At 53.2% G+C, this 27,897-nt stretch overlaps 1 protein-coding gene across 1 annotated transcript in view; it reads left to right on the top strand.

Annotated features, from left to right (window-relative positions):
• LOC119971445 (mixed lineage kinase domain-like protein) overlaps positions 1-27,897 on the top strand; it is a 93,800-nt gene that overhangs the window by 4,271 nt on the left and 61,632 nt on the right. Inside the window, 1 exon segment of the mRNA XM_038806982.1 lies at positions 24,256-24,708. Within this exon segment, the coding sequence (XP_038662910.1) occupies positions 24,264-24,708 (445 nt within the window). The 5' untranslated portion in view covers positions 24,256-24,263.

The following is a 27,897-nucleotide window of genomic DNA, read 5'->3' as shown; positions in this document are numbered from 1 at the left end:
TAGGGCCTGGCCCTACTCGCGAGGCCTGGGGCAATGGTCATGACTGACAGGAGGGGGAGAGGGGATGAGAGGCCCCCAGTCCAAATGGTAACATGGAACGTGAGGCTTTGGGTGGACCTGTGAAGCGGGCGAGAGTTTTTGTGCCTTTAAAGAGCTTGAGAGCTGACATGGTGCTGTTGCAGGAGACCCATTTTGAGGGGGAAGGAGCAGGTTAGGCTTCAGTAGGGTTGGGTGAGCCAAATGTTCTACTCAGCTTTGATAGCAGGGCCCGGGGGGTAGCGATACTAGTGGGTAAGAGATGGGGAAGGTGGTGGCAGATCAGGGAGGCAGGTATGTTATAGTAATGGGTGCTTTGGAGGGGCAGTTGGTGGTGTTGGTTGGGGTATATGCCCCGAATTCGAGGGGATGTTGGTTGCCATACTAAGTATAAACACTAAGGGCAGCATGGTAGCATGGTGGTTAGCATAAATGCTTCACAGCTCCAGGGTCCCAGGTTCGATTCCCGGCTGGGTCACTGTCTGTGTGGAGTCTGCACGTCCTCCCCGTGTGTGCGTGGGTTTCCTCCGGGTGCTCCGGTTTCCTCCTACAGTCCAAAGGTGTGCGGGTTAGGTGGATTGGCCATGTTAAATTGCCCATAGTGTCCTAAAAAGTAAGGTTAACGGGGGGGTTGTTGGGTTACGGGTATAGGGTGGATACGTGGGTTTGAGTGGGGCGATCATTGCTCGGCCAACATCGAGGGCTGAAGGGCCTGTTCTGTGCTGTACTGTTCTATGTTCTATGTCTAAGTCTGGATACGCATCAGTTAATTCTAGGTTTGGATTTAAATACAGTGATGCATCTGCAGATAGCTCAATATAAGCCCCCCTCAGTGACTCCTTTGTAGAATCATAGAATTTACAGTGAAGAAGAAGGCAATTTGGCCCGAGTCTCCAGCGGCTCCTGGAAAGAGCACCCTACCAAAGCCCACACCTCCACCCCATCCCCATAACCCAGTAATCCCACCCAACACGAAGGGCAATTTTGGACACTAAGGGCAATTTATCATGGCCAATCCACCTAACCTGCACATCTTTGGACTGTGGGAGGAAACCGGAGCACCCGGAGGAAACCCACGCACACACGGGGAGAACGTGCAGACTGCACAGACAGTGACCCAAGCCGTGAATCAAACCTGGAGAGTGCTAACTACTCTGCTACCGTGATGCCCAGTTGTAGGGGAGGGGTGATTATTGACAGCCTTTATGAAGGCGATGGGGTGAGCGGACCCATGGCAGTCCTTAAATCCAAGGAGTAGAGTATTCCTTTCTTTTGCCACTGCATGATGTGTACTCAAGGAGATCATTGACGTTGAGGATGAGGAAAGCGGAATACTCGCCGATTATCATTTTGGATCACCCGCTCCACATCTGGTGGATGTGGTTTTGGAGAAGGGGCCTGCACAGAGGCCCGCTTGGAGGTTGGATATGGGGCTGTTTGCAGATCCGAGGTGTGAGGATGGGAAAGGTGATTGATGATTATGTGGGGTTCAATAAGAATGGGGAGTTCTCGCCATCAGTGGTTTGTGAGGCGCTGAAGGTGATGGTAAATGGTGAAATCACCTCATTTAAGGCGCAGGTGGATAGGGAGGCAAGAGGAGCGGCAGCGGCTGGTAGATGGAATCTTGGAAGTTGATGGGAAGTATGCAGAAGATTCCACTCCGATTTTTTGGTCAGTAAAAAGGAACTGCAGGAGTGGTTTAACCTTTTGACTGCAGGGAAAGCCAAGATGTTGGAAACATTGACGGGGGAGGGGGCCTTTGATCGGGCCCTGGAGGTTGATTGAGGACACTGATGAGGAGGCCGCAGACGGGTGAGCCGCTGAAGGCGATAGTGGTACCGTTGCACCGAGTCCTGGACAAGGAGAAGATTCTGCAATGGACGAGGCAGACAAGGAGGTGCACTTGGGAAGGGAACGAGCTTGTGTGTGTGTACCAGGACCTAGGCGCAAAACTGGCAAAGAGGAGGGCCGAGTTTAACCGGGTCAAGGCTGCCCGCTTGAAGAAGGGGATAAAGTTTGGGGTGTTGCACCTGTCATGCCTCTGGGTGATTTTCCAGAATCGGGAATATTATTTTGGAAAGCACAGTGGATTGACAGGAGATGGGGGCCATTGAACATTTGAACAGGTGTTTCCTCCTGATGGTGGAGTGCTTTTCTCCTTTGAAATCTTTTTTGGGGGGCAGGGTGCTTGGGAAGCATCAAGGGTGAGTGTACCTTTTTTCTGTTTCTTTGTTTCGGGGCGGGGGGGGGGGGGGGGGGGGGGGGAGTACGACCGGAGAGGGGAGGGGAATAAGTGAGGGGGGGGGCAGTAGGAGGCTTACAGGCCTTGGACGTGGCCAGCCATGCTAGCTCAGCAGGCTAGTTGACTGGAGCACAGTGGGGAAGTGGTCAGGTGGTTGGTGTAGGGGAGGGGGATGGGGTTGATTCGGGGTGGATGGAGGGGGCGCGCTGACAAGGTTGTAGCACAGCGGGAAAGGGAGTGATGATGGTGGACATCCGAGGATGGGCCTGGAGGGATGTATTTAAAGATAGGGGATCAGACAAGGCTGAGGAAAGGATGGGTAGGCCAGGTGTTCAAATTCGGGACTGGACATGAAGACGAGGGGGGTGGAGGAGCTGGTAAACAAGCGGCTGGCGTTTGAGGTGAGGAACATTGTGGCAGATTCAGGGGGATTTTAACATGGTCATTGAGCCAAGCTTGGTCCGGTCGAGCCCGAGATCGGGGAAGGTGTCGGAGTGCGAGTGGACCAGAGGGGGGGTGGGTGTCCAGTGCCCACAGTGGAGACTAGATGTGGGGTTGTTGGCAGATGAGGAGGTGTGCGAGCGGGTGAGGGCTGCCATTCGCGGATATGTGAAACTCAACGATACGGGGGAGGTTCAGCCGCCACACTGTGGGAGGCGCTTAAGGTGGTGGTTAGGGGGGAGTTTATTTCAATTCGGGCACACAGGGGAAAATGTGGATCGAGCAGAGATGGCAAGGTTGGTGGAAGAGATTTTGAGGGTCGATAGGAGGTACTTGGAAGCCTTGAAGGCGGGGTTGTTGAAGAATTAGAGGCTCCAGATGGAGTTTGGGGTTGGTGTATACTGGGAAGGCAGTAGGGCAGTTGCGGAGGGCCAACGGGGCAACATATGAGTATAGGGAAAAGGCAAGTAGGATGCTGGCCATTAACTTAGGAAGCAGGTGTTAGGGGAGGGCAGATGGAGAGAAAGGCAGCAGGATTCTCCCGAAACCCCGCAATGGCCAGACGCCGGTGTAAAACGCGGTGCGAACCACTCCAGCGTCAGGCCGACTGGAAGTTGCGGAATCCTCCGCTCTTCCTGGGGCCAGGCCGGCGCCGGAGGGGTTGGCGCCAGTTAGTGCACGCGCAGAACCGCCGCCGTGGATCCGCGCATGCGCAGACCGGCCGGCATATTCTAACGCATGCGCAGGGGGGAGATGTCTTCTCCGCGCCGGCCATGACGGACCCCTACAGAGGCCGATGCAGAAGGAAGGAGTGTCTCCATGGCACAGGCCCGCCCGCAGATTGGTGGGCCCCGATCGCGGGCCAGGGCACCATGCCACCCCCCCCCCCCTCCCCTGGGGCCGATCCCCCCGCGTTTCTGCTTTCTTCTAAGGAACCTCCTGCCGCGACCATATTAAGAGTAGAACTTCCTTTGCTTGCTTAGGGAGTCAGGTGTCAGGCATATGAACAACATTGTCAGCAAGATTAAATTCACAAATGAAGGGAGGCTCTTGGACCTGCCCCAAGAATTTCAACCTGTTTACGTTAGAGTCCCTTGATGTCAATCACCAGCTCTGAGCTACAGAAAGAAGATGTCGATCATTATGACAATTGGTACCTTTCCAGAGAGCGACCATAATAGAGCCCTTTAGAGCTGTCATATCGTCAGCAATCTTGATAGTTTAATAACAGTGAGAGCTTGTACACCAATTGTCTCACTGACTGCAAAGCGTGCATTTGGGATTAATTCCTGCTGATCTAAAGTTAGGGATTGTGCTACCTGTCCAAGTAAGAGCCGAATTATCAAACAATGCCATGTAGTCTTGTGTTCTGCTTAGAATTTGTGACTAAATAAAGCCTCAGTCGATACACTCCCTCTCCTCTCATTTGACCCTACATAGAAATAAAAATACTTGTATTTAGACAATTCCACAGGCTTGATTCTCCCGAAACACGGCGAGCGGAAAAACCAGAGTGATTCCCGCTTCTGCTAGAAGCGATACCGACGTCAAATTCCATGACACTTGGAAATTTGCCCGTGGCTAAATCACCTTTCTGTGCCATTCCATGCAACACCGGGGTCTGTGCTGCAACTGAGAGGGGTGGGACCTAATCTCTCAGACAGGTCCCGCACCTCTCAGAGTGTTCCGATCTGAAATAGCTGCTGAAGCCCTGCCCCGGATAGCTGGCAGGTCCCCCCCCCCCCCCTCCACCCTAATTGCTGGCAAGGCCACCTCCTCAGAGCCCCCTCTTCAGGCCCTGCCCTTTGGCAGTGCCAACATGCTCCTTGCAGTCCAAGAGGTGGTAAGCACCCCCCAGCAATTGCTACCAGGGTCCCAAGGGGTGTCCTTAATGGGAGATGGGGTCAGGGGGCTTGGAGGGGCTCAGGTTGGGTGTCTTCCCTAGTGTTACGACACTCTGGATTAGTGCGTGCTCAATTTCAGCACCCTTGACCCAAAGTCGCAACACAGTTGAAATTAATTTTTAATTTAAGTACCCAAAGTCTTTGGTCTTTGGGTGTCCAATAAATAGTCACCATGTTTGTAAATTAAACTTTATTTTTAACAGCGACTATAATTAACTCGGCAACAAATACAACCGACGAACCTCTATTGAGTTCTCACACATACACATACACACAGTGTGAAAGAATAAGAGTCTCTGTTTCAGACGGACACCTTCCAGTTAGATTTTTCCTTCAGTAAAGGCCTGCAGTTGAATGTGATTTTACAGCAACATTAGGCAGCCAGTATTCGAGAGATACTGCTTTTTCTTTCAGAGCCTAGCGATTTCTCTGTAGACCCAGAAACAACAGACTGGAGAGAAAGTCACAGAGGCAGAGTCGCGACCATCACGATGGGATGACAGCATCTCTCCCCACACTGCAAGGCTGATTGGAGGAGTCCCATCACCCTCTGTCTGAGGAGATGGTGGCATCACTCGGACGTGACAAGGCCAACACTGTGGGGATGGTAGCTGCAGTTGAAACCTTTGCGCAGGGCGTGCACTTCATGACGGGAGATGACCGCTTATTGTTCAGCTCATGACCTCCATGGCTGAGCGAATGAGTTGCCTAGTGCAGGCATTAGTGGGAATCCACGAGTGTCAACACCAGAGGATGGCAGGGCTTCTGGATCTCACCCCAGCAGCCCCCTATCCCATAGAGGAGGGCAGGGGCCCCTGGGCACCCAAAGGGAAGAGGAGTGGCAGGGGCACAACCCGGGCCCTCCACCCAGGGGACCTTGGGGTGTCCAACCATCTGACGTCCCATCCCTGTGAGTGATGCAACTCCAGCCCAGCACACCAAGGAGGGTAACACTGCATCACTCGTAGACCCTCAAGGTCAAGGCCTCCCAGGGGATGCCCGCCAAGGTCATTACAGGAAACAGAGTGTGGAAAGCAACAGGCCGCCTCAACCTCAGCTGTGCATCCTAGGGATACACAGACATGGCGTGAGGGGTGAGGAAGAGTAAGAACCTGTATGCACCTAGAGGACACGGGTGAACATAGGCACTCATTGAGATAGGTCACCATTGTAATATAGCTCTCGTATTAAACATCACTCTGATCACCAGCAGATCCTCCACCTTGTCATTTCATGGCGCCATGCTCCGTAAACCTGTGTGCACACTTGGCACTTCATCCCTGTGCAGTTTGAGAATGGCAAGCCTCTATTCTTGTGGCTAGGATCTTTGCCAGCAGCTTGGCGTCGACATTTAGCAGCGAAATCGGCCTATATGACCTACACTGCAGAGGGTCCTTGTCCCGCTTCAGGATCAAGGAAATCAGCGCCCATGACATAGTTGGGGGCAAAGCCCCCCCCCCCCCTCCCTTGCCTCGTTAAAGGTCCGGACCAACAGGGGGCCCCAACAGGGGGGCCACATACCTTTTATAAAATTCCGCCGGAAACCCATCCGGCCCCGGCACCTTCCCCGACTGCATGCTCCCTATCCCTTTAACCACCTCCTCCAGCTCAATCGGCGCCCCCAGTCCTTCCACCTGCTCCTCCTCCACCCTCGGAAATCGCAGCTTGTCCAAGAAGCGCCCCATTCCACCCCCCTCCACCGGGGGTTCCGACCGGTACAGTTCCCCATAGAAGTCCCTGAAGACCCCATTAACATCTACCCCCCTCCGCACCACCTTCCCAGCTCTATCCGTCACTCCCCCAATCTCCATGGCCGCGTCTCGCTTTCGGAGCTGGTGTGCCAGCATCCTGCTCGCCTTCCCCCCATATTAATACACCGCCCCCTGTGCTTTCCTCCACTGAGCTTCCGCCTTTCTGGTAGTCAATAGGTCGAACTTGGCCTGAAGGCTACGCCTCTCCCCCAGCAATCCCTCCTCTGGAGCCTCCGCATATCTCCTATCCACCCACACCATCTCCCCTATCAGTCTCTCCCTCTCCGTCTGCTCCCCCCTCTCCCTATGGGTTCGTGCAGCACCAAGTTGTGGAGAGCGCAGCAGACCACAATAATGCAGGACACTCTCTGGAGGTTGTATTGCAGGGTACACCCCAACCAGTCCAGGCATCAGAACCGCATCTTCAGCATTCCTATTTCCTGCTCAAAAATCACAAGTGTTGAAGCATGAGCCTCATTGTAGTGCATCTCTGCAGGTGTTTGTGGCCTCTGTACTGGCATCATCAGCCACCTCCTGAGTGGGTACCCACTTTCCCTGAGGTGTTGTCCCTCCAGACACTGCTCTCGCTCAAAAATGTCAGGGATCTGCAAGCAGCCCAAGATATACCTGTCATGGAGGCTACACTGGAAATGGGCACACACCTGCATTATGCACATCGCACACCCTGTAGCTGGGGCATGCCTGTTAAGCAGGTGAAGTCCATGGCCTTGGTGTCCTGGCTCACCTGGCCTGAGTCCAAGTTTATATACATGTCGGCCTTCACATAAAGCACATCTGTAACCTCCTTAATGCATTTATGTGAGGCTGATTGGGAGTTGCCAAACAGATCACTGGTGCTGCCCTGAAACAAGCTGCCTGCATAGAACATAGAACATAGAACAGTACAGCACAGAACAGGCCCTTCGGCCCTCGATGTTGTGCCGAGCAAATGATCACCCTACTCAAACCCACGTATCCACCCTATACCCGTAACCCAACAACCCCCCCCCCCCCCCCCCCCCCCCAACCTTACTTTTTAGGACACTACTGGCAATTTAGCATGGCCAATCCACCTAACCCGCACATCTGTGGACTGTGAGAGGAAACCGGAGCACCCGGAGGAAACCCACGCACACACGGGGAGGACATGCAGACTCCACACAGACAGTGACCCAGCCGGGAACCGAACCTGGGACCCTGGAGCTGTGAAGCATTTATGCTAACCACCAGGCTACCCTGCTGCCCAGAGAAGTTCAGAATGGTGGAAATTTCAAGGGCCACAGGCAATGGGTGTCCTCCCATTCCATGTGGTGCCAGCTCTTGCAGGACATGGCAAAGATGATCCACCATCCCTCGGGACAGATGCAGTCTTCTCCGACACTGAAGCTCCAACATCTGTGAGAAGACCTTGTGCCGGTCTCCTGCGGGGCTCTGCTATCTGTGGTGCTGTTCCCGGAACATTTTTGGGCCTGGCCTCCTCCTCCTTTGCAGGGTGTTGGTATTGACCACATGCAGCGGCAACGCCACTGTCTCTGCTGCTGCATGATCACTATGAGTAGAACAGCCAACTCGACAGACTCCGTGCTTCTCCAGAATCATGCAATGCGAAGAGAACACAAAGGTGAGTGCTGAGGATTGCTGACAGAGCCTTGACCCTTAACCCTCCATGCCTCTGGGACTCCCACCCATGCATTTCCCCCTTAGTGAGTGTGTCTACACTAAGCCTCACACCCTCCCTCTCACACTGGCAATTTCCCACAGTTGTCCCTCCCAACTCCATCATGATGAGGCACCTGGACCCTCGAGAGTCTCATTAGTACCTTTTCCCCGGCCATTCACCAAACACCCCTCCCCTAACCTTGCATTAAGTGACAGGGCAGTTGCGTGGCATGTGGCCAGTGTCTGCATCCTCACGGGCATCTCAATGATGCTCCTCCACCTTGACCTGGAGCAGGGTGAGTGAATATAGACTTCACCATGAAGCTTTGAATTGGGATACACATCAGTGAATTCTGTGTAATGTTAAAGCTTGAATTGCTGCTAATATTAGGGCAGCATGGTAGCACCGTGGTTAGAACAGTTGCTTCACAGCTCCAGGGTCCCAGGTTCGATTCCTGGCTTGGGTCACTGTGTGGAGTCTGCACTTTCTCCCCATGTCTGCGTGGGTTTCCTCTGGGTGCTCCAGTTTCCTTCCACAGGCCAAAGATGTGCAAGTTAGGTGGATTGGCCATGCTAAATTGCCCTTAGTGTCCAAAAAGATAGGGTGGGGTTACTGGTTACAGAGATAGGTTCAAAGTGTGGGCTTAATGGGGTGCTCTTTCAAAGGGCCAGTGCAGACTCGATGGGCCATATGGCCTCCTTCTGCACTGTAAATTCTATGAATGAGCATCGGAATTCAATGCTTGAGTCCAGCGCTTCTGAAGGATGAAGAGCTTGGGTCCGATCAGTGGCACTGATGTATAGATCTGCAGATTTCATTGGCACAGTTGTCTCGTCAATGAAGGGAGATGTTGCATATCAGGCTGCCTATTGTGGCAAACGAGGCACAGCTAGGTTAGAATGAAGCCCACAATTAGCATGACAACAACATACCTAGAGGGCACCCTCACACTGTCAGTTCACAGCCCAAAACATTAATTCCTGACAGTCAAAGTTCCCTGACAAGTGGATTTGATTTTCCATACAGCTGCACCCTTTTGTCCTTACAATGCTGGTGGAAAATACAATTGGTTAACCATCATCTAATTCTTAATCCCCCACTTTAACTTTCCCCCACCCTGTATATTTGCCGCGGTCGCCATTCTCGCCATGAGGTCATACCCCTAAGCTCCTGGGTTTCCCTATGTCCAGGGACCACCCAACATGGCCGCAAACTGTGTTAGCCACGTGGATGAGCCCCTGCACTCCGGGATTTCCGATTGTTTAGAGACTCTCAAAAGTGGGTGCTTGGGTGCCATCTTCTTCCATCAACCCGAACCTGACCTGCTGAAGCCAGCTTCAAATTCTTCCTTTCCTTATCATTATGTTCACCCCGTCTATCTCCCTTCCTACCGTCCCCGCCCCCTATCCCTGCGTTTCCACTCCCACCCTTGCACCAGGCGCTCCCTCCCCGCTGGGAGATATGCCGCGGCCTCCCTCTCTTCTATACTTCCTAGCGCTAGCTTTCCCCGCTAGTGCGGTGACCCCTTCCCGGCGTTGATCTTTCCCCCTCCTTATTCCCCATCAGTTACCGTCCTCTCTGTCTCCTCTTCACCCCTTCCTGCACCCTGCTTCTCTCGCCCCTTCCTTCCTGTGAGCTGGTGCTCTTGTTCAAAGCGAGGCAGTACTTTCCCGCGCAAAAATTGTCCATGTCCGTAAGCTTGCGTTTCCTTTTCTCTCCCTTCATCTTCCTCGCCGCTGCTTAGTTTGCCTTTTGTCTGGGCCATTCGCCCGCATGAACTCGCCCGCCTCTGCAGGCGTCGTGAAATAATGTTCTTTATTCTGGAATGTCATCCAGAGCTTGGCTGGGAATAACATCCTAAATTTTATACTGTTCTTGTACAAGGCCGACTCCATGTGGTTAAAGCCGGCCCTGCGCTTTGCCAGGTCTGCCCAATGTCTTGGTACACCTGGATTCTGCGTCCTTCCCAACTTCTCGCTCTGGTCTGCTGAGCCCGCCGCAGGATCCTCTCCCGGTCCTGGTACCTGTGTAACTTATCGTCCTTGGCAGCTCCCCTGCCTTGGGTTTCGGTCCGAGTGGCCTGTGGGCCCAGTCAGTCGCCGGTTGGTTGGGGAAGCTGTTCCTTCCAACCAAGTTGCCCAGTATCTGGGCCATGTAGTCAGTCGGGTCTCTGCCCTCGATCCCCTCTGGTGGGCCCACTATTCAAATATTCTGCTGCCCAGGACTGGTTCTCCTGGTCCTCAACTTGCTCTTCAGGCGCCAAGTTAAAAGACAGGGTTGCAAGGTGCAGACCTGGAATAATGTTGGCTTACAAAAAGCTCTAAGGAGATGACCAAAGGTTGGCAACTCCTTACTCCGGGCTAGAGAACCAGAGGTATTCTGTTGTCATGGCCAGGTATCAGAGAGGGTGTGGAAAATGAAACATGAATGCATGTGATAATCCAGAAACATCAGAATGAGAGGTTGAAACCCTGAAGGTGGATGTTTGGTGAAGGCTGACCCCTGTGACTGTGTTCATTTAACCACCCTCCACATTACTTAATAATAAATAAAAGTTAGGATCCATCAAGCTGGGTTCCACCCTGCGATGTTAAGATCCATCATGAATGAGTTTCGGCAGTCTGCCAGTTAGATGTGGGACTTCCGGTGGCGGCGATGTACGAGTGAGCCGCACATTCGGCGGGCTCTCACTCCGGCGGGGCTGAACAGCTGATTCCCCGCGATAACGGGACCACGGGGGCGGCAAAAAGGCTGCCGGGAACAGAAGAGGAGAGCGGGCTGCAGCAGATGGAAGTGTGGGAGGCCAGCAGGTGAGGAAGAAAGAGAGAGAGAGAGAGACGGAGGCAAGGAGGAAGCTGACCTGCAGGGTAAGATGGCGGACCCACGGACCTTCCTTCCTCCAGGACAAAGGAAAAAAAAAGTTTGGAGTTGCTGAGGAGGGACAGCTTGGACCCACTTCAGATGCCCAGGAGGTAAAATTCAAGGAGCTGGGCGAAGGAAAGCGGCAGCAAAAGTGCTGAGGAGCGGGCTGCGGCACATGGAACAGCGGGATTCCAGAAGGCAGAAGAAGAAGGAGAAAAAGGGACAGAGACAAGGACCTGAAGAAAATTACCTGGGACCTAAGATGGCGGACACACGGACCCCGGACTCAGCAATCCAGCTGGCGCTGGATAACATGCTCCAGGTAATGAAGTCCAGTTTTGAAGCGCTGAAGCGGGACAGTTTGGACCCAATCTAGAAAGCGGTGGATCAGCTGAACCAGAGGCTGGACGCCCAGGATGTTAAAGTTAAGGAGCTGGGAGAGGCGGTGGAGGAGCAGGCGGATGCGCAAACGGTTGCAGCGCTAGAAGTGGACGGCCTGAAAGAGCGGCAGAGAAGACTGCTGGACAGAGTGGAGGAACTGGAGAATAGAGTCCGCAGGAACAATCTGAGGATGGTCGGCCTCCCGGAGGGGGCTGAGGGAGCTGATGCCGCAGCGTTTGTAGCAGACCTGCTGAAGCAGCTGATGGGGGCCGAAGCCTTCCCGCAACCCTGGAGCTGGAGGGGGCACACAGAGTGCAGGCAAGGCAGGGGCGGCCGGGCGGACCCCCCCGCCCGATGGTGATTAGGTTCCACAGGTTCGTGGACAAGGAGCGGGTTCTGCAGTGGGCAAAGAGTGCCAGGAGCAGCACGTGGAACAACAGTGTTCTCCGCATTTATCAGGACCTAAGCCAGGAGGTGGCTCGGCGGCGAGCAGCCTTTAAGAATGTCAAGGAGGTGCTGTTCAAGAAGCACGTGAAGTTTGGTCTGCTGTTCCCAGCTCGGCTATGGGTCACGCACCAGGGTCAACACTACTTCTCCGAGCCCGAAGAAGCGATGGATTTTGTGAGGGACCTGGGGCTGGTCCCGAAAGGAGGCCCCAAGGACGCGAGTTAGGGACCAAGGATTTCTGTGGGAAGGAACGGCGAATGTGCCTGGACTGCTGCTCAACGGTTTGCTGGGCCAAGGGGGCCAAGCGGAACATTTGAGACTCTTTCCTTTGTTCATGGACATTTATGTGCTTTTTCTCTTTTTTCTGTGGTTTTTTCTTTTTTTTTTCCTGTTTGGGCTGGTTTGTGCTTTTTGTGCAGCTCGCGGAAGACACTGGAGCCGGCTTGCCCCAGTGGGTGGGGAGGAGGACGGGGAAACAAGGGGAATGGGACAGGAAGGTGCCGGAGTGTTGAGTCACCGGGCTAGCAGATTGGCTAGTCAAGGAAGTCAGATGGGGGGGGAAGTTACAGCCAGTAGATGGCAGGGGTGGGGGTATCGGGGGATGGGGTTAGGGGGGGGGGGTTGTTCTGCTGACGGGAGAGGGACTTGAAATAGGCACTGGAAAGGATGTCGAGGGTGGAGGCAGCCAAAGGGCGGGCCAGGAATGGCGCGACGCACGGGTCAGGGGCCGGCCCGAGAAAGGCTATGGCTGACCGGCGGGGTGGGGAGGGTGGGATGTGCCCCCCGACCAGGCTGATCACCTGGAACGTAATTATGTTGCAGGAGACACATCTGAAAGTGTCAGACCAGACCAGGCTAAGGAAGGGCTGGATTAGCCAGGTCTTCCACTCGGACTTGGACTCGAAGTCCAGAGGGGTGGCAATCATGATCAACAAGCGGGTGCAACTTGAGGCAGAGGGCATATCCGCAGACAGGGGGGGCAGATACCTGATGGTACGGGGCAGACTGGAGGGGAGAAGAGTGGTGCTGGTGAATGTATATGCCCCGAACTGGGATGACGTGGACTTCATTAAAAGAGTGCTGGGGAAGATCCCGGACTTGGATTCTCGCAGGCTAATAATGGGAGGGGACTTTAACATGGTCCTGGATCCGGCTTTGGATCGGTCGTGTCCCAGAACGGGTAGACTCTCAGCAATGGCAAGGGAGCTGAAAGGGTTTATGGAGCAAATGGGGGCAGTGGACCCCTGGAGAGAGGGACAGCCAACAGGAAGGGGCTACTCATTTTACTCGCACGTCAATAAAGTATATTCCAGGATAGATTTCTTTGTACTAAGCAGGGACTGTATGGGGGAGGTAAAGAACACGGAATACTCAGCAATTACCATTTCAGACCATGCCCTGCATTGGGTGGACCTGCAGTTCGGGGGAGCGAGTTATCAACGCCCGCAATGGAGGCTAGATGTGGGACTGCTGTCGGAGGAGGGGATCTGCGAGAGGCTTCGGAAATGTATAAAAAATTACCTGCAGGTGAATGACACTGGGGAGGTCTCAGCGGCGACCGTGTGGGAGGCGCTAAAGGCAGTAGTGCGGGGTGAGCTGATTTCAATTGGGGCCCACAGAGCCAAGGCAGACCGGGCAGAGATGGATAGATTGGTCAGGGAAATGGGCCGGATAGATGAAGAGCACGCGGAGTCCCCGGGGGAGGTTTTACTCAGGGAGAGGCAGAGACTACAGGCGGAACTGGGGGCACTATCCACGAGCAGGGCCGTGGAACAGGAAGGCGAGGGGAGTGGTGTACGAGTATGGGGAAAAGGCCAGCAGACTGTTAGCGCAGCAACTCAGGAGGAGGGAGGCGGCCAGGGAAATAGGTAGAGTGAGGGACGAGGGGGGCGCAAAGTGGAGGATCCGGCAGAATTGAATAGGGTACTCCGGGACTTCTATCGTAAGCTGTATACTTCGGAGCCACCGGAAGAACCGGAGGGGATGAAAAGGTTTCTGGATGGGTTAACATTCCCAACAGTTGGGGGGGGGGGGGGGCGAGTGGAAGAGCTGGGGGCCCCGATTAGAGTAGAGGAGGTATTGGGGGGCCTAAAGGCCATGCAGTCGGGGAAGTCCCCAGGGCCGGATGGATACCCAGTAGAGTTTTATAGGAAGTTCTCGGAGCTGGTGGGCCCGGTCTTGGCGAGGGTTTTCAATGAGGCAAGGGACAGAGGGACCCTGCCGCCGACAATGTCACAAGCCACCATATCTCTGATATTGAAGCGGGGTAAAGACCCGGAGGTGTGCGGGTCCTACAGGCCAATCTCCCTGATTAATGTAGACGCCAAGCTCCTGGCAAAGGTACTGGCGGGTAGAATGGAGGACTGTGTACCGGAGGTGATTGGGGAGGATCAAACGGGGTTCGTGAAAGGTAGGCAGCTGGCGGCCAATCTGAGGAGATTGCTCAATGTGATAATGATGCCCCCGGCGGGTAGAGAGGTGGAGGTAGTGGTGGCAATGGACGCCGAGAAGGCCTTTGACCGGGTGGAGTGGGACTATCTATGGGAGGTGCTCGGACGGTTTGGGTTCGGGGAGGGACTGGTGAATTGGATCAAATTATTATATCAGGCCCCGAGGGCCAGCGTCTGGACTAACAGAGAAGTGTCGGAGTACTTTAGGTTGTACCGAGGGACCAGGCAGGGCTGCCCGCTCTCCCCTCTGCTGTTTGCGCTGGCCATAGAGCCGCTGGCGATTGCGCTGAGAGCCGCAGAGGGTTGGAAGGGGGTGGTGAGGGGCAGGGTTGAACACAGGGTTTCTCTTTATGCAGACGACCTGCTCCTGTACGTGTCGGACCCAGTGGCCGGGATGGGAACTATACTGGGAATGCTGAGGGAGTTCGGCCAGTTCTCAGGATACAAATTAAATACGGTCAAGAGTGAAATGTTCAATGAATGCGACGACCACCAGGCTGATGGGAGCCCAGGCGACCCAAGAGGCGTCGATTCGGGAGCTGCAGCAGGAGATGACTGCGAGGGAGGAGGAGGCCACGGTCCTCGTGGGAAAGGTAGAGGTGCACGAGGCACTCCACCTGAAATGGCAGAGCCGTTTTGAGGAGCTGGATACCCGAATGAGGCGGAAGAACCTGAGGATCTTGGGCCTGGCAGAAGGCCTGGAGGGGTCAGACCTCCCGGGATACGTAGCAGAAATGCTGAGCTCCCTGATGGGGGCTGGGGCCGTCCCTTCGCCCCTGGAGCTGGAAGAGGCCTACAGGGTCATGGCTAGGAAGCCAAGAGCAAATGAGCCCCCGAGGGCGGTGCTGGTGCGGTTCCAGCGACTCAGCGATCGTGAGAGAGTGCTGGAGTGGGCCAAGAGGGAAAGGAGCAGCAAGTGGGAGAACTCGACGGTGAGGGTGTACCAGGACTGGAGTGCGGAGGTGGCAAAGCGGCAGGCCCGGTACAACCGGACGAAAGCGGTGCTACATGCAAAACGGATCAGGTTCGGAATGCTGCAGCCAGCGCGCTTGTGGGTCACCTACAAGAACCAACACCACTATTTTGAGTCCCCAGAGGAGGCGTGGGCCTTTGTACAGGAAGAGAAACTGGACTCGAATTAGACCCAGGGGATACTTGGCGGCCGTAGCCGCTCGGGTACTTTCAGCTGAACAAGCGGTTCTTTTTCGGCTGGGTCGGAACTGGGCAACTCTTATTGGAACGGTTTCCCCCTTTTTTTCTTTTTTTTTTCTTTCTTTGTTTGAATCTTGAACTCTTGCTTTGGTTTTTCTTCTGATGTTTTTCCCCCCTTTGCCAACTTCCCTTAGTTATTGTTATTGTGGTTATTCATGGTTATTTATGGTTATTTATATTGTTTGGTAGAGGGCGACTGTTAAGTACATTGTTATTTGTTATCTATCTGTTATTTATGATGTTAAGTTGGGGAGGCGGGACGGGGGGGAGAGCAGATCGGGGATATGGGCTCCTAGGGGGGGTTCTTTACAGGCATGGATGGGGACGGGGGTGGAACTGAAGATGGCGGGGTGGGGTGTGGCAGGGCGAAAGCGCGGGCTTTCCTCTGTTTTCCCGCGCGTGGGGCAGAGGAGGGGGGAGGGGAGGAGTGCGGGGCGTGGCTAGCAATGGCGACCTTTCCCGCGTTGGAGCGGGGCCAGGGAGGAGTGGCAAGGGGGGGGAGGCCCCCCCCCGAGCCGGGAGGAGTCGGAGTGTGGCAGGAGCAGCCGGGTCAGCGTAAACCAGCTGACTTACGGGAGTACGATGGAGGGTACATCGCGGCTAGGAGGGGTCCTAGCCTGGGGGGGGGGGGGGGGGGTTAGGGAGGGACACCGGGTTGCTGCTGGAAAGACCAGGAATGGGAAGTGGAGGACTGGAGGGGTGGGGGGAGGGGGCCATCGCCATGGGGAGCGGGTCAGAAGGGGAGGGTCGACCCGGGGCGAGCAGGGAACAGGACATGGCTAATCGGCAGGGGAAGGGGGCGGGTCGTCCCGCGACCCGGCTGATCACTTGGAACGTGAGGGGGCTGAATGGGCCGGTCAAGAGATCAAGGGTATTCTCACACCTGAAGGGACTGAAGGCTGATGTAGCAATGTTACAGGAGACCCATTTGAAGGTAGTGGACCAGGTTCGCCTGAGAAGGGGGTGGGTGGGACAGGTGTTCCACTCTGGATTGGACGCAAAGAACCGGGGGGTGGCGATTCTGGTGGGAAAGAGGGTGTCGTTCGTGGCGGAGGAGGTGGTGGCGGATAAGGAGGGTAGGTATGTGATGGTGAAGGGTAAGCTGCAGGGGGAGAAAGTGGTGATGGTCAACGTATATGCCCCGAACTGGGATGACGCGGGTTTTATGAGGCGCCTATTGGGCCTCATTCCGGGACTGGAGGCAGGGGGCTTGATCATGGGGGGGGACTTTAACACAGTGCTGGACCCCGGGCTAGACAGATCGAGCTCAAGGACCCATAGGAGGCCGGCAGCGGCAGAAGTGCTGAGGGGGTACATGGAGCAGATGGGAGGAGTAGACCCATGGAGGTTTGGTAGGCCGAGGGCGAGGGAGTATTCCTTTTTCTCCCACGTCCATAGAGTGTACTCCAGAATCGATTTCTTCGTGTTGAGCAGGGGGCTGATCCCGAGGGTACGGGAAGCTGAGTACTCGGCCATTGCGATCTCTGATCATGCACCACATTGGGTGGATGTGGAAATGGGGGAGGCGCGGGACCAGCGCCCGCTGTGGCGGCTGGATGTGGGGCTGTTAGCGGACGACGAGGTGTGTGAAAGGGTCCGGAAGAGCATTGAGAGCTATCTGGACTTGAATGACACGGGTGAGGTGCAGGTGGGGATGGTCTGGGAGGCCCTGAAGGCAGTGATCAGGGGAGAGCTGATCTCCATAAGGGCACACAGAGAAAGAAAGGAGAGGCAGGAGAGGGAGAGGCTGGTGGGGGAGCTATTGGAAGTGGATAGGAGATATGCGGAGGCACCAGAGGAGGGGCTGCTGGGAGAACGGCGCAGCCTGCAGGCCAAGTTCGACCTGCTGACCACCAGGAAGGCAGAGACGCAGTGGAGAAGGGCGCAGGGCGCGGTCTATGAGTATGGGGAAAAGGCGAGCAGGATGCTGGCACACCAGCTTCGCAAACGAGATGCGGCTAGGGAGATTGGGGGAGTGAAGGAGAGGGGCGGGAAGGTAGTGCAGAAGGGGCAAGAAGTGAACGGGGTCTTCAGGGATTTTTACAAGGAGTTGTATCGGTCTGAGCCGCCGACGAGGAGAGGGGGAATGGAGGACTTCCTAAACAAATTGAGGTTCCCAAGGGTCCAGGAGGGGCTGGTAGAAGGGCTGGGGGCGCCAATAGGGCTAGAGGAGCTAGTCAAGGGAATAGGTCAGATGCAGGCGGGGAAGGCGCCGGGGCCAGATGGGTTCCCGGTGGAATTCTATAAGAAAAATGTGGACTTGGTGGGACCGGTACTGGTACGAGCCTTTAATGAGGCGCGAGAGGGGGGGGGGTTCTGCCCCCGACAATGTCGCAGGCTCTGATCTCCCTGATATTGAAGCGGGATAAAGACCCCGTGCAGTGCAGGTCCTACAGGCCTATCTCGCTTCTGAACGTGGATGCCAAGTTCCTGGCAAAGATCCTGGCAGCTAGAATAGAGGATTGTGTGCCAGGGGTAATCCATGAGGACCAGACGGGGTTCGTGAAGGGGCGGCAGCTCAACACGAACGTGCGGAGATTGCTGAATGTAATTATGATGCCGGCAGTGGAGGGGGAGGCTGAGATAGTGGTAGCGCTGGACGCGGAGAAGGCATTCGATAGGGTGGAGTGGGAGTACCTGTGGGAGACGTTGGAACGGTTTGGGTTTGGGGAAGGTTTTATTAAGTGGGTGAAGTTGCTCTACTCGGCCCCGACGGCGAGTGTAGTGACAAACGGGAGGAGGTCGGAGTATTTCGGGCTCCACCGAGGGACCAGGCAGGGATGTCCCCTATCCCCCTTACTTTTCGCACTGGCGATTGAACCGTTGGCGATGGCACTGAGGGGTTCAGGGGGGTGGAGAGGACTGACTAGGGGAGGGGAGGAACATCGGGTATCGCTGTATGCGGATGATCTACTGCTGTACGTGGCAGACCCAGAAGGGGGAATGCCGGAGATAATGGAACTATTAGCAGAGTTTGGGGACTTTTCGGGGTACAAACTAAATTTGGGCAAAAGCGAGGTTTTTGTGATACACCCGGGGGACCAGGGAGAGGGTATTGGGAGACTCCCCTTCAAGCGCGCAGGAAAGAGCTTTAGGTACTTAGGGGTGCAGGTGGCAAGGAACTGGGGGACCCTCCACAAGTTGAACTTTTCCAGGCTGGTGGAACAGATGGAGGAGGAATTTAAGAGGTGGGACATGGTACCGCTGTCGCTGGCGGGGAGGGTGCAGTCAATCAAAATGACGGTCCTCCCAAGGTTCTTGTTTTTATTTCAGTGCTTGCCCATCTTCCTCCCTAGGGCCTTCTTCAAAAAGGTGACGAGTAGCATCATGAGCTACGTATGGGCGCACGGCACCCCAAGGGTGAGGAGGGTCTTTTTGGAGCGGAGTAGGGACAGTGGAGGGCTGGCACTACCCAATCTCTCGGGGTATTACTGGGCGGCAAATGTGTCAATGGTGCGCAAGTGGATGATGGAAGGGGAGGGGGCAGCTTGGAAACGAATGGAGAGGGCGTCCTGTGGCAACACAAGCCTGGGGGCCCTAGTAACGGCACCATGGCCGCTCCCCCCCACGAGGTACACCACGAGCCCGGTGGTGGCGGCCACCCTCAAGATATGGGGGCAGTGGAGGCGACACAGGGGGGAAATGGGAGGTCCGTTGGCGGCGCCAATAAGAGGGAACCATAGATTCATCCCGGGGAACATCGACGGGGGATTTCAGAGCTGGTACAGGGTGGGCATACGGCAGCTGAAGGACCTGTTTATAGAGGGGAGGTTTGCGAGCCTGGGAGGGCTGGAGGAGAAGTTTGAGCTCCCCCCGGGAAACATGTTCAGATATTTACAAGTGAAGGCATTTGCTAGGCGGCAGGTGGAGGGGTTCCCCCTGCTCCCCAGTAAGGGGGCGAGTGATAGGGTGCTCTCGGGGGTCTGGGTCGGAGGGGGGAAGATATCAGACATCTACAAGATAACGCAGGAGGCGGAAGAAGCATCAGGGGAGGAGCTGAAAGCCAAGTGGGAAGGGGAGCTGGTGGAGCAGATAGAAGACGGGACGTGGGCGGATGCACTGGAGAAGGTCAATTCTTCCTCCTCGTGTGCGAGGCTGAGCCTCATTCAATTTAAGGTGCTGCATAGAGCTCACATGACGGGGACAAGGATGAGCCGGTTCTTTGGGGGTGAGGACAGGTGTGTAAGATGTCGGGGAAGCCCAGCGAACCATGTGCATATGTTCTGGGCATGTCCGGTGCTGGAAGGGTTCTGGAAGGGGGTGGCAAGGACGGTGTCGAAGGTGGTGGGGTCCAGGGTCAAACCAGGATGGGGGCTTGCGATCTTTGGGGTCGGGGTAGAACCGGGGGTACAGGAGGCTAGGGAGGCCGGAATACTGGCCTTTGCGTCCCTAGTGGCTCGACGAAGGATATTAATTCAATGGAAGGACGCGAGGCCCCCAAGCGTTGAAACTTGGATTAACGATATGGCTAGATATATTCAGCTAGAAAGGATCAAATTTGCCCTGAGAGGGTCGGTACAGGGATTCTCCAGGCGGTGGCAACCTTTCCTTGACTTTTTAGATCAGAGATAGGCGTTCTGGGTCGTGGCAGCAGCAACCCGGGGGGGGGGGGGAGGGGAGGGGAGGGGGGGGGAGGGGGGGGAGGGGGGGAGGGGGGGGGAGGGGGGGCAGCAATGGTCGTGGGGGGACATGCACGACTGTAACGCGGGCAAGTCTGCTCGCCGCTCATGTCTGAAACTGTAGGCTGCCTTGTTTGTTAAGTTGTTGCTTGGGGGGGGGTGGGGGGGGGGAATGGTGCGCGCGAAAGGGCGGGCGAGGGAGGGATATTTGCCTAGAGGGATAGTGTTGTAAATAATTTACAAATTAGTAGGGGTAAATGTCTGTATGGAAAAACTCTTTCAATAAAAATTATTTTAAAAAAAAAGAGTGAAATGTTTGTGGTCCAGGCAAGGGGCCAGGAGAACAGATTGAGAGGGCTACCGTTTAGGCTAGTTGAGGAAAATTTCCGGTATTTGGGAACCAGGTGGCACGAGACTGGGGCAGGCTGCATAAGTTAAATTTGGCCAGGGTGGTGGAGCAAATGAAGGGAGAGTTTAGGAGATGGAATGCATTCCCGCTGTCGCTGGCAGGGAGGGTGTAGACTGTAAAGATGACAATCCTCCCTCGATTTTTGTTTATTTTTCAGTGCCTCCCGATCTTTATCCCACAGTCCTTCTTCAAATGAGTTAACGGGCTGATCATGAGCTTTGTCTGGGCGGGAAAGTCTCTGCGGGTGAAGAAGGCGATGTTGGAGAGGAACCGCAGCGAGGGAGGGCTGGCTTTGCCGAGTCTGGTCAATTATTACTGGGCGGCCAACATCGCTATGATAAGGAAGTGGATGGTGGGTATGGGGTCTATTTGGGAGCGGGTGGAGGCGGCTTCGTGCAGGGGCTCCAGTTTGGAAGCCCTGGTCACGGCTCCTGTACCGCTGCCGCCGGCCAAGTACACCACCAGCCCGGTAGTGGTGGCGACCCTGCGGATATGGGGCGAGTGGAGGAGGCATGTGGGGGAGATGGGGGCGTCTGTCTGGGCGCCAATCTGCGACAACCATCGGTTTGCCCCCGGCAGTATGGATGGGGGGTTCCGAGTATGGTGGCGAGCAGGGGCGGGAAGGGTGGGTGATATGTTCCTGGAAGGGAGCTTCGTGAGTTTGAGGAGCTTGGAGGAGAAATTTGGGTTGGTAAGGGGAAATGATTTTAGATACTTACAGCTGCGGGACTTTGTTCGTAGACAGGTCCCATCTTTCCCGCGCCTCCCGCCAATGGGGATCCTCGACAGAATAGTCTCTTGGAGGGAAGAAGGGAAGGGCAGAGTCTCGGGTATATATAAGGTGCTCATGAGGGAGGAAGGGTCCCAGACAGAGGAACTGAAACTTAAATGGAAGGAGGAGCTAGGCGGGGAAATGGAGGATGGGCTGTGGGCAGAGGCCCTGAGTAGGGTAAACTCGACCGCAACATGTGCTAGGTTCGGGCTGATCCAATTTAAGGTCGTTCACCGGGCCCATATGACGGTGGCTCGGATGAGCAAATTTTTCAGGATAGAGGACAAATGCGCTAGGTGCGCGGGAGGACCAGCGAACCATGTTCACATGTTTTGGGCATGCCCTGAGCTGAGGGGGTACTGGGAGGGATTTGCGGGGGTCATGTCCCAGGTGCTAAAAACAAGGGTGGTGATGAGTCCAGGGGTGGCAATTTTTGGGGTTTCGGAAGACCCGGGCGTCCAGGGGGAGAAAGAGGCCGATGTGCTGGCCTTTGCTTCCCTGATAGCCCGGCGGCGAATATTATTGGCGTGGAGGGACGCAAAGCCCCCGAAGACTGAGTGGTGGCTTGCGGACATGTCGAGTTTCCTGGGGATGGAAAAAATTAAGTTCGCCTTGAGGGGATCTGTGCAGGGGTTCACCCGGAGGTGGCAACCATTTATTGACTTCTTTGCGGGAGAGTGAGCGTCAGCAGGGGGGTGGGGGGAGGGGGGGGGTAGAGTAGAGTAGGAGGGAAAATATGGCGGGTAGTACCGGTGGGAGGGGAGCGGGCTTGTGCAATATGTTACGATGGAAGTATTGAAAGTACGTGGATGTTTGCACATTTTTGCCTTTTTTGCTTCCTTTCTGATGATGTCTGTAACTGTTTATAAAGCCAAAAACTACCTCAATAAAATTGTTTATTAAAAAAAAAAGATGTGAGAATTGGCAGGTTTAATTCCTCCTCATCATGTGCTAGGCTCAGTCTAATATAATTTAAGGTGGTCCACCAGGCATACATGACGGCGGCGAGGATGAGCAAGTTTTTCGGGGTAGAAGATAGATGTGCAAGGTGTGCGGGAACCCCAGCAAATCATGTCCACATGTTCTGGGCATGCCCGAAGCTTGGTGGGTTCTGGCAGGGGTTTGCCAAGGCAATGTCCACGGTGCTCGGTACGCGGGTGGTGCCGAGTCCAGAGATAGCGATCTTTGGAATATCAGAAGACCCGGGAGTTCAGGGAGTGAAAAAGGCTGATGTCTTGGCCTTTTCCTCCCTGGTAGCCCGGAGACGGATCCTTTTAATGTGGAGGGACTCGAAGCCCCCGACTGTGGAGACTTGGGTCAGTGACATGGCTGGGTTTCCCAGTCTTGAGAATATAAAGTTTGCCTTGAGGGGGTCAATGCTGGGGTTCTCTTGGAGGTGGCAGCCGTTCGTCGACTTTCTCGGGGAAAATTAAAATGTCAGCAGCAGCAGCATCCTGAAGGGGGGGAGGGGGGGGCGGGTAGGTGCAATATAGTTAAGGGATGTACAGAAGGGGTTGGGTGGGAAATGTCTAGTTTACCATGTTGATGTTTACGTTATTATTGTTTTGTTTATTATTGTTATAAAAATTTAGCAAATGCTTCAATAAAAAGATTTTTAAAAAAAGATATGAGAATTGGCAGTCCTGCCTTGTCCGAAGGCAAACCTCCAGTGACCAACGGTTGGCATTCATCAGCAATGGGAGCCTTGGTTGATTATTCTCCTTGATATTTGGCTTAGTATCACACCACATGTGGTAATTAACCAATAAATCACCTTGGAAACTGCCATGGACATGGGGCCAGATTCTCCGATTCTTTTTTAAAATAAATTTAGAATACCCAATTATTTTTTCTCCAATTGAGGGACAGTTTAGCGTGGCCAATCCACCTAACCTGCACATGAGGAGAATGTGCAAACTCCACACGGACAGTGACCCAGGGCCGGGATTCGAACCGGGTCCTCAGCACCACAGCCCCAGTGCTAACCACTGCGCCCAGATTCTCCGATTTTGAGGCTAAGTGCGGAGGATCTGTGGCGTTTTACGTGGAAAAAAATCGGCGGCGCCCCCTCACCGATGCTGGGAACTGTGAAGGGCTAGCAGCTGCGCCATGTAAACTCACAGCCTCCAAGAAATAAATGGCTGGAGAATGGCCAGGAGCGTGCCCGCGCATGCGCCGTAAAACATGGCGCCGGCCGTGCACGGACCCAATCTGCTAGATGGTGCCCGCTGGCCACCCCCCACCAGTCCCCCCAGCCCTCGCGGAAGCACCCCCAGACCAGCAGCATGGCTCCCGCCTGACAGTGGTGCTGCTGGACACAGTCCGCAGCCGCCACACCAGGTTCTGACACGCCTGAGAAAACAAATGAACCGTGCTGTCGGGAACTCGGCCCATCGGGGTGGAACATTGGGGGAGGGCCTTCAGGTGACGCCCTGGGGCTGTCCCAACGGCCTGCGGCGCGCTGCAATAACGCCGCTTCGGGATGGGGAGGAGCATATGAAACCTGCGTCAAACAGGCGCCACCTCGATTTCGGCATCAAAAGGGATTCTCCGCCCGCTCGCCAATTCCAAAATCGCCATTGCCGAATGGAGAATCCCGTCCATGATCTTGAGGAGGACTATGCATGCTGACTTATATTTTATGGTAATTCTCTGCTGGCATGAAGCATAATGGTCTCCTCCTGTGCTGTGAGATTCTATACTTCTGTAATAATGGAAGTTGGAGTTGAAGAAAAAAGTTGCAAGCAATGTGTTTTGTTCCATTAGTGTGGCTATTAATACTAAGATGGTAACCAGTAGCTTTTCAAAAAACACATACATTTCCATCTTTCTCCCACTGACAAATCTCTGCTCTTGTCTCCATAGGTGTGTGTAATCTGAAGAATGGGCCAACTCCAATAAGTGTTACTTTATTAAACGATGTTCTCTATGTTTTTGCCCAGTCTGCAGCCGCTGGTTCATGATTAATCGGGGTTAATGCATCATCATGTCCAGCCATCCCTTGTTATTCAGTAGCATACTTTTGATATTGAGTGCACTCCTAGTGATAATGATCTTCTGTCATTGCAGATACCAGTATGGATTTCGTTGAGAAGATACTTAATGTGGCTAAGGGTATTTACTTGCTCTGCAATGAGGTAAAAGTGAATCAGAAGCGATGTCGGCGCCTGGAAACTCGGATCAAATGCCTCTTGAAACCTGTGGAGACCATCAAGGATGAAGAGCTGGCTGTGGCAGCAGTGGCTCTTAAGGAGATGTTGGGGATTCTGGAGCACGCAACAGATTTTATTGAGTCTTTCACCAATAAACGTAGATTTGCCAAGGTCTTCAAGGCTTATGAAATTAAGGACGACTTCAGTCATCTCAATGAACGACTAAATGATGTTGCTTTGGCCTTGGGTCTGGCCTTGCAAACCGAACTGGCGAGTATATTTAAGGGAAAGACGAGGAACAGAGAAGATAAACAAGACATGGAGGAAGATGAGAGAGAACTGGACAGGGTGGCAAAGATTTTAGAAGAAGGTATGTTTTGCTCATGTCGTCTTCGATTTGATACCCAAGGTTATTCGGGGGCATTTTAGAAAAAATATACATTCTCGGAAATGATTCAGAATGATTGCATCCAAATACATTTACAGCTATAATAATGAATAAAAACTGAAAATGCTGGAAAGACTCAACAAGTCTGGCAGGTCAGGTCTGTGTTTTAGTTAACGTTTTGAGTTCGTATGACTCTTCAGAGTTCATTCTTGCATTTGATAATAATAATAAGAATCCTTATTGTCACAAGTAGACTTACATTAACACTGCAATGAAGTTACTGCGAAAATCCCCTCGTCGCCACATTCCAGTGCCTGTTCGGGTACATGGAGGGAGAATTCAGAATGTCCAAATGACCTAACAGCATGTCTTTCGGGACGTGTGGGAGGAAACCGGAGCACCCGGAGGAAACCTACGCAGACACAGGGAGAACGTGCAGACGTACAGCTGTCTAATATAGCAAAGAAAAGGAGATTGTGTTTATTGGTGTGAAGAGCAGGTATGATGCCCCTGTATCTACTAACATGGAGGAAAACTGCAATCTTGATGCATTCAGCCTAGCCTTCTCTGATTGATTTCAATCCTGCAGTCATCCCTCATCAACTCCTTCAATTTAAAATGATAAGCCCTTGCAACTTGGCACCTGAAGTCTTGAAGATACACACTCCCGGTCTGACTGTCAACTGCATTCCAAATCACTATTATATTTCACTGCTAGGTTTGAGTTATTTGACTTGAATAGTTCTGGTACGGAGTGGCTGATTTCACATGTTGCTCTTGTATTGAGAGATGAGTTCCAAATCTACTATTGGAGGAGCAATTCAGAGCTGTTACTCCTGAAACTCAAAAACTAATTGTTATATTCCAGAAAGCCAGAAGGATAGAACTGGAGCCAATCTTAACACATTTTTATATTTATTTACAGAATTGCACATTCTGTATAAACCTCCTAACCCAATAACTATAGTTTCATTCTGTGTGCATTTATAGTTCATGAAATCACCAGTAAGAAGTCTTACAACACCAGGTTAAAGTCCAACCGGTTTGATTCAAACACGAGCTTTCGGAGCGCAGCTCCTTCCCCTGAGGAAGCTCACCTGAGGAAGGAGCAGTGCTCCGAAAGCTCGTGTTTGAATCAAACCTGTTGGACTTTAACCTGGTGTTGTAAGACTTCTTACTGTGCTCACCCCAGTCCAACGCCGGCATCTCCACATCATGAAATCACCAGTTAATGTCCACTACCTACATACAATTAATAGAAAAATAATGACTCCCATCTCTTTTTAAAATAAAAATTTGTTAATGTGTTCAACCAAAACTTTGAAATAAATTAAATCAAAGAATTTCAAATCTGTACAAAGATTTACATTGTGAGACAACCTTCCTCCATGACCCTTTACAATTTCTTTGCACATGCATTTATTTTTGTAAAATGATCAGCTGTTGATGACTTGTATCCACCGATTTAAATTTTTGAGATTTCCTTTCTCTCCAGCATTTGTTCCAAGTCAGCAAAGTCAATTCTTAACCCTTTCTCACTCACTTTTTTAAAGTGTATGTTAACGGAAATGAACAATTATTGACACCACATTCGATTGGTACACTTTCTTCAGTAAACCAATTGAAAAGGGCGCGATCCAACCACCATACTCTGCAAGAAAAGCATCTTGCTGCAGTGCAGTGTGGCCGTTGAAAGCCGGGAGACGCCGCTCCCAGGATCTATCCGGCTCGCAACGCCTGAATGCAATCTCGCAAGATGTTAGTTAGCCTTACTCTAATGTGCAGCTTCCCAAGGTACCTGAGGCTTTGGGATTCAACCCCTTTGCCTCAGAGACTGAGTGTTGGTCAGCATTGGTCCCCACAAATGGGGACCAGATGGACCACCACTTGGGGGTCTCCCAGGGGACTGGAGGCCACCAGCTGCATGTCCTTTGGGCAGGGAGGTGCCCTGGCACTGCTGGTACTATAATGAGCATCCTGGCAATGCCACCTTGGTGCTAGCCTGGCACTGCCAAGGTGCCCTTGTGCCACTTCCAGCTGGCATGGGCACTGCCAAGGTGCCAGGTTGGCACTGATCTCTTGCTACAATAGGGAGTTCCAGCAAACGGAGGTCCCCTCTCTCTAAAATGGGGCTATGTGCGCCCTCAGCCGTGCGTTCCCTGTTCAGGCCCCTTAATCAACGTGAGCCGCTGCGAGTGCCGGGAAACACGAGGTTAAACGTGCTCACTCGGGGACTTTGTTCCCATTTGGGAGAATTGCGCCCAAAGTCTCTAATTTAAAATGATTAACAATAGAATCCTATAACCTCTGCAGCCACAAAAGCCAGTGTTTCAGAAGCCGCAGTACTTTTAACAACCCTATTTGATTATCTCAGCTTTCTCAAGCTGAAGGACAACATTTACCAAATCCTCCCATCACCTCCCATCAGGAATATTATGAAATCAGCTGCAATAGAATACCCATCAGCGTGATGCCAAACATGACCAAAATTATTATTTCATGTTCATTTGATCACTTAAGAATGGGAGGTTATGTATGCTTTTCTCAAGATTTTCTTTTTAGTGTTTTATTCACCCTTAAAGCATTCTCAGATTGAGGGTGCTTCATCCTAACAGTCAACTCCAACACATCAAAATCAACATCTGGCCTAGTATGAGTGCCAATCAGTTTAACTGACCAATCAATCTTCCCAAATGCTATCTCTTCTTTAGTTATAGCATCATCATCATTTTATGAGATGTAGTCTGCCTACCTAGGGTGTACATTCTCTTGGGGACAAAACTGTTGATTTAAAAAGTTATTCTATACCTACGGTGCTTAATATTAAACTAAAATATTTAAAATCCCAAAGATCTGACACAAATTTTAAATTCTAATCTTTTTGACAATATATTTCTCAAATTCTACAGCGCCGACCCATACGAATCACCATCATGAATCATGAAGGTAGCTCAAAGTTTTCCTTTGTGATACAGTATCAATAAAACATTTTGTGTTCTGGGGGGCGATTTTTCACGACGGCGTGAAACGGGCCCGGGTACAACCGATTCTGTCCCCCACAGGAGGCCAGCACGGCACTGGAGCGGTTCACGCCGCTCCAGCCATCCTTCCCAGCGGCGAAAGGGCGCCGCGCCGACCCGTGGATGCGCAGTTGGGCCGCGCCAACCTGCG

The sequence above is a fragment of the Scyliorhinus canicula genome, chromosome 9 (assembly GCF_902713615.1).
Source record: "Scyliorhinus canicula chromosome 9, sScyCan1.1, whole genome shotgun sequence".
NCBI lineage: Eukaryota > Metazoa > Chordata > Chondrichthyes > Carcharhiniformes > Scyliorhinidae > Scyliorhinus > Scyliorhinus canicula.
This window is presented reverse-complemented; position numbering and strand designations above follow the sequence as displayed.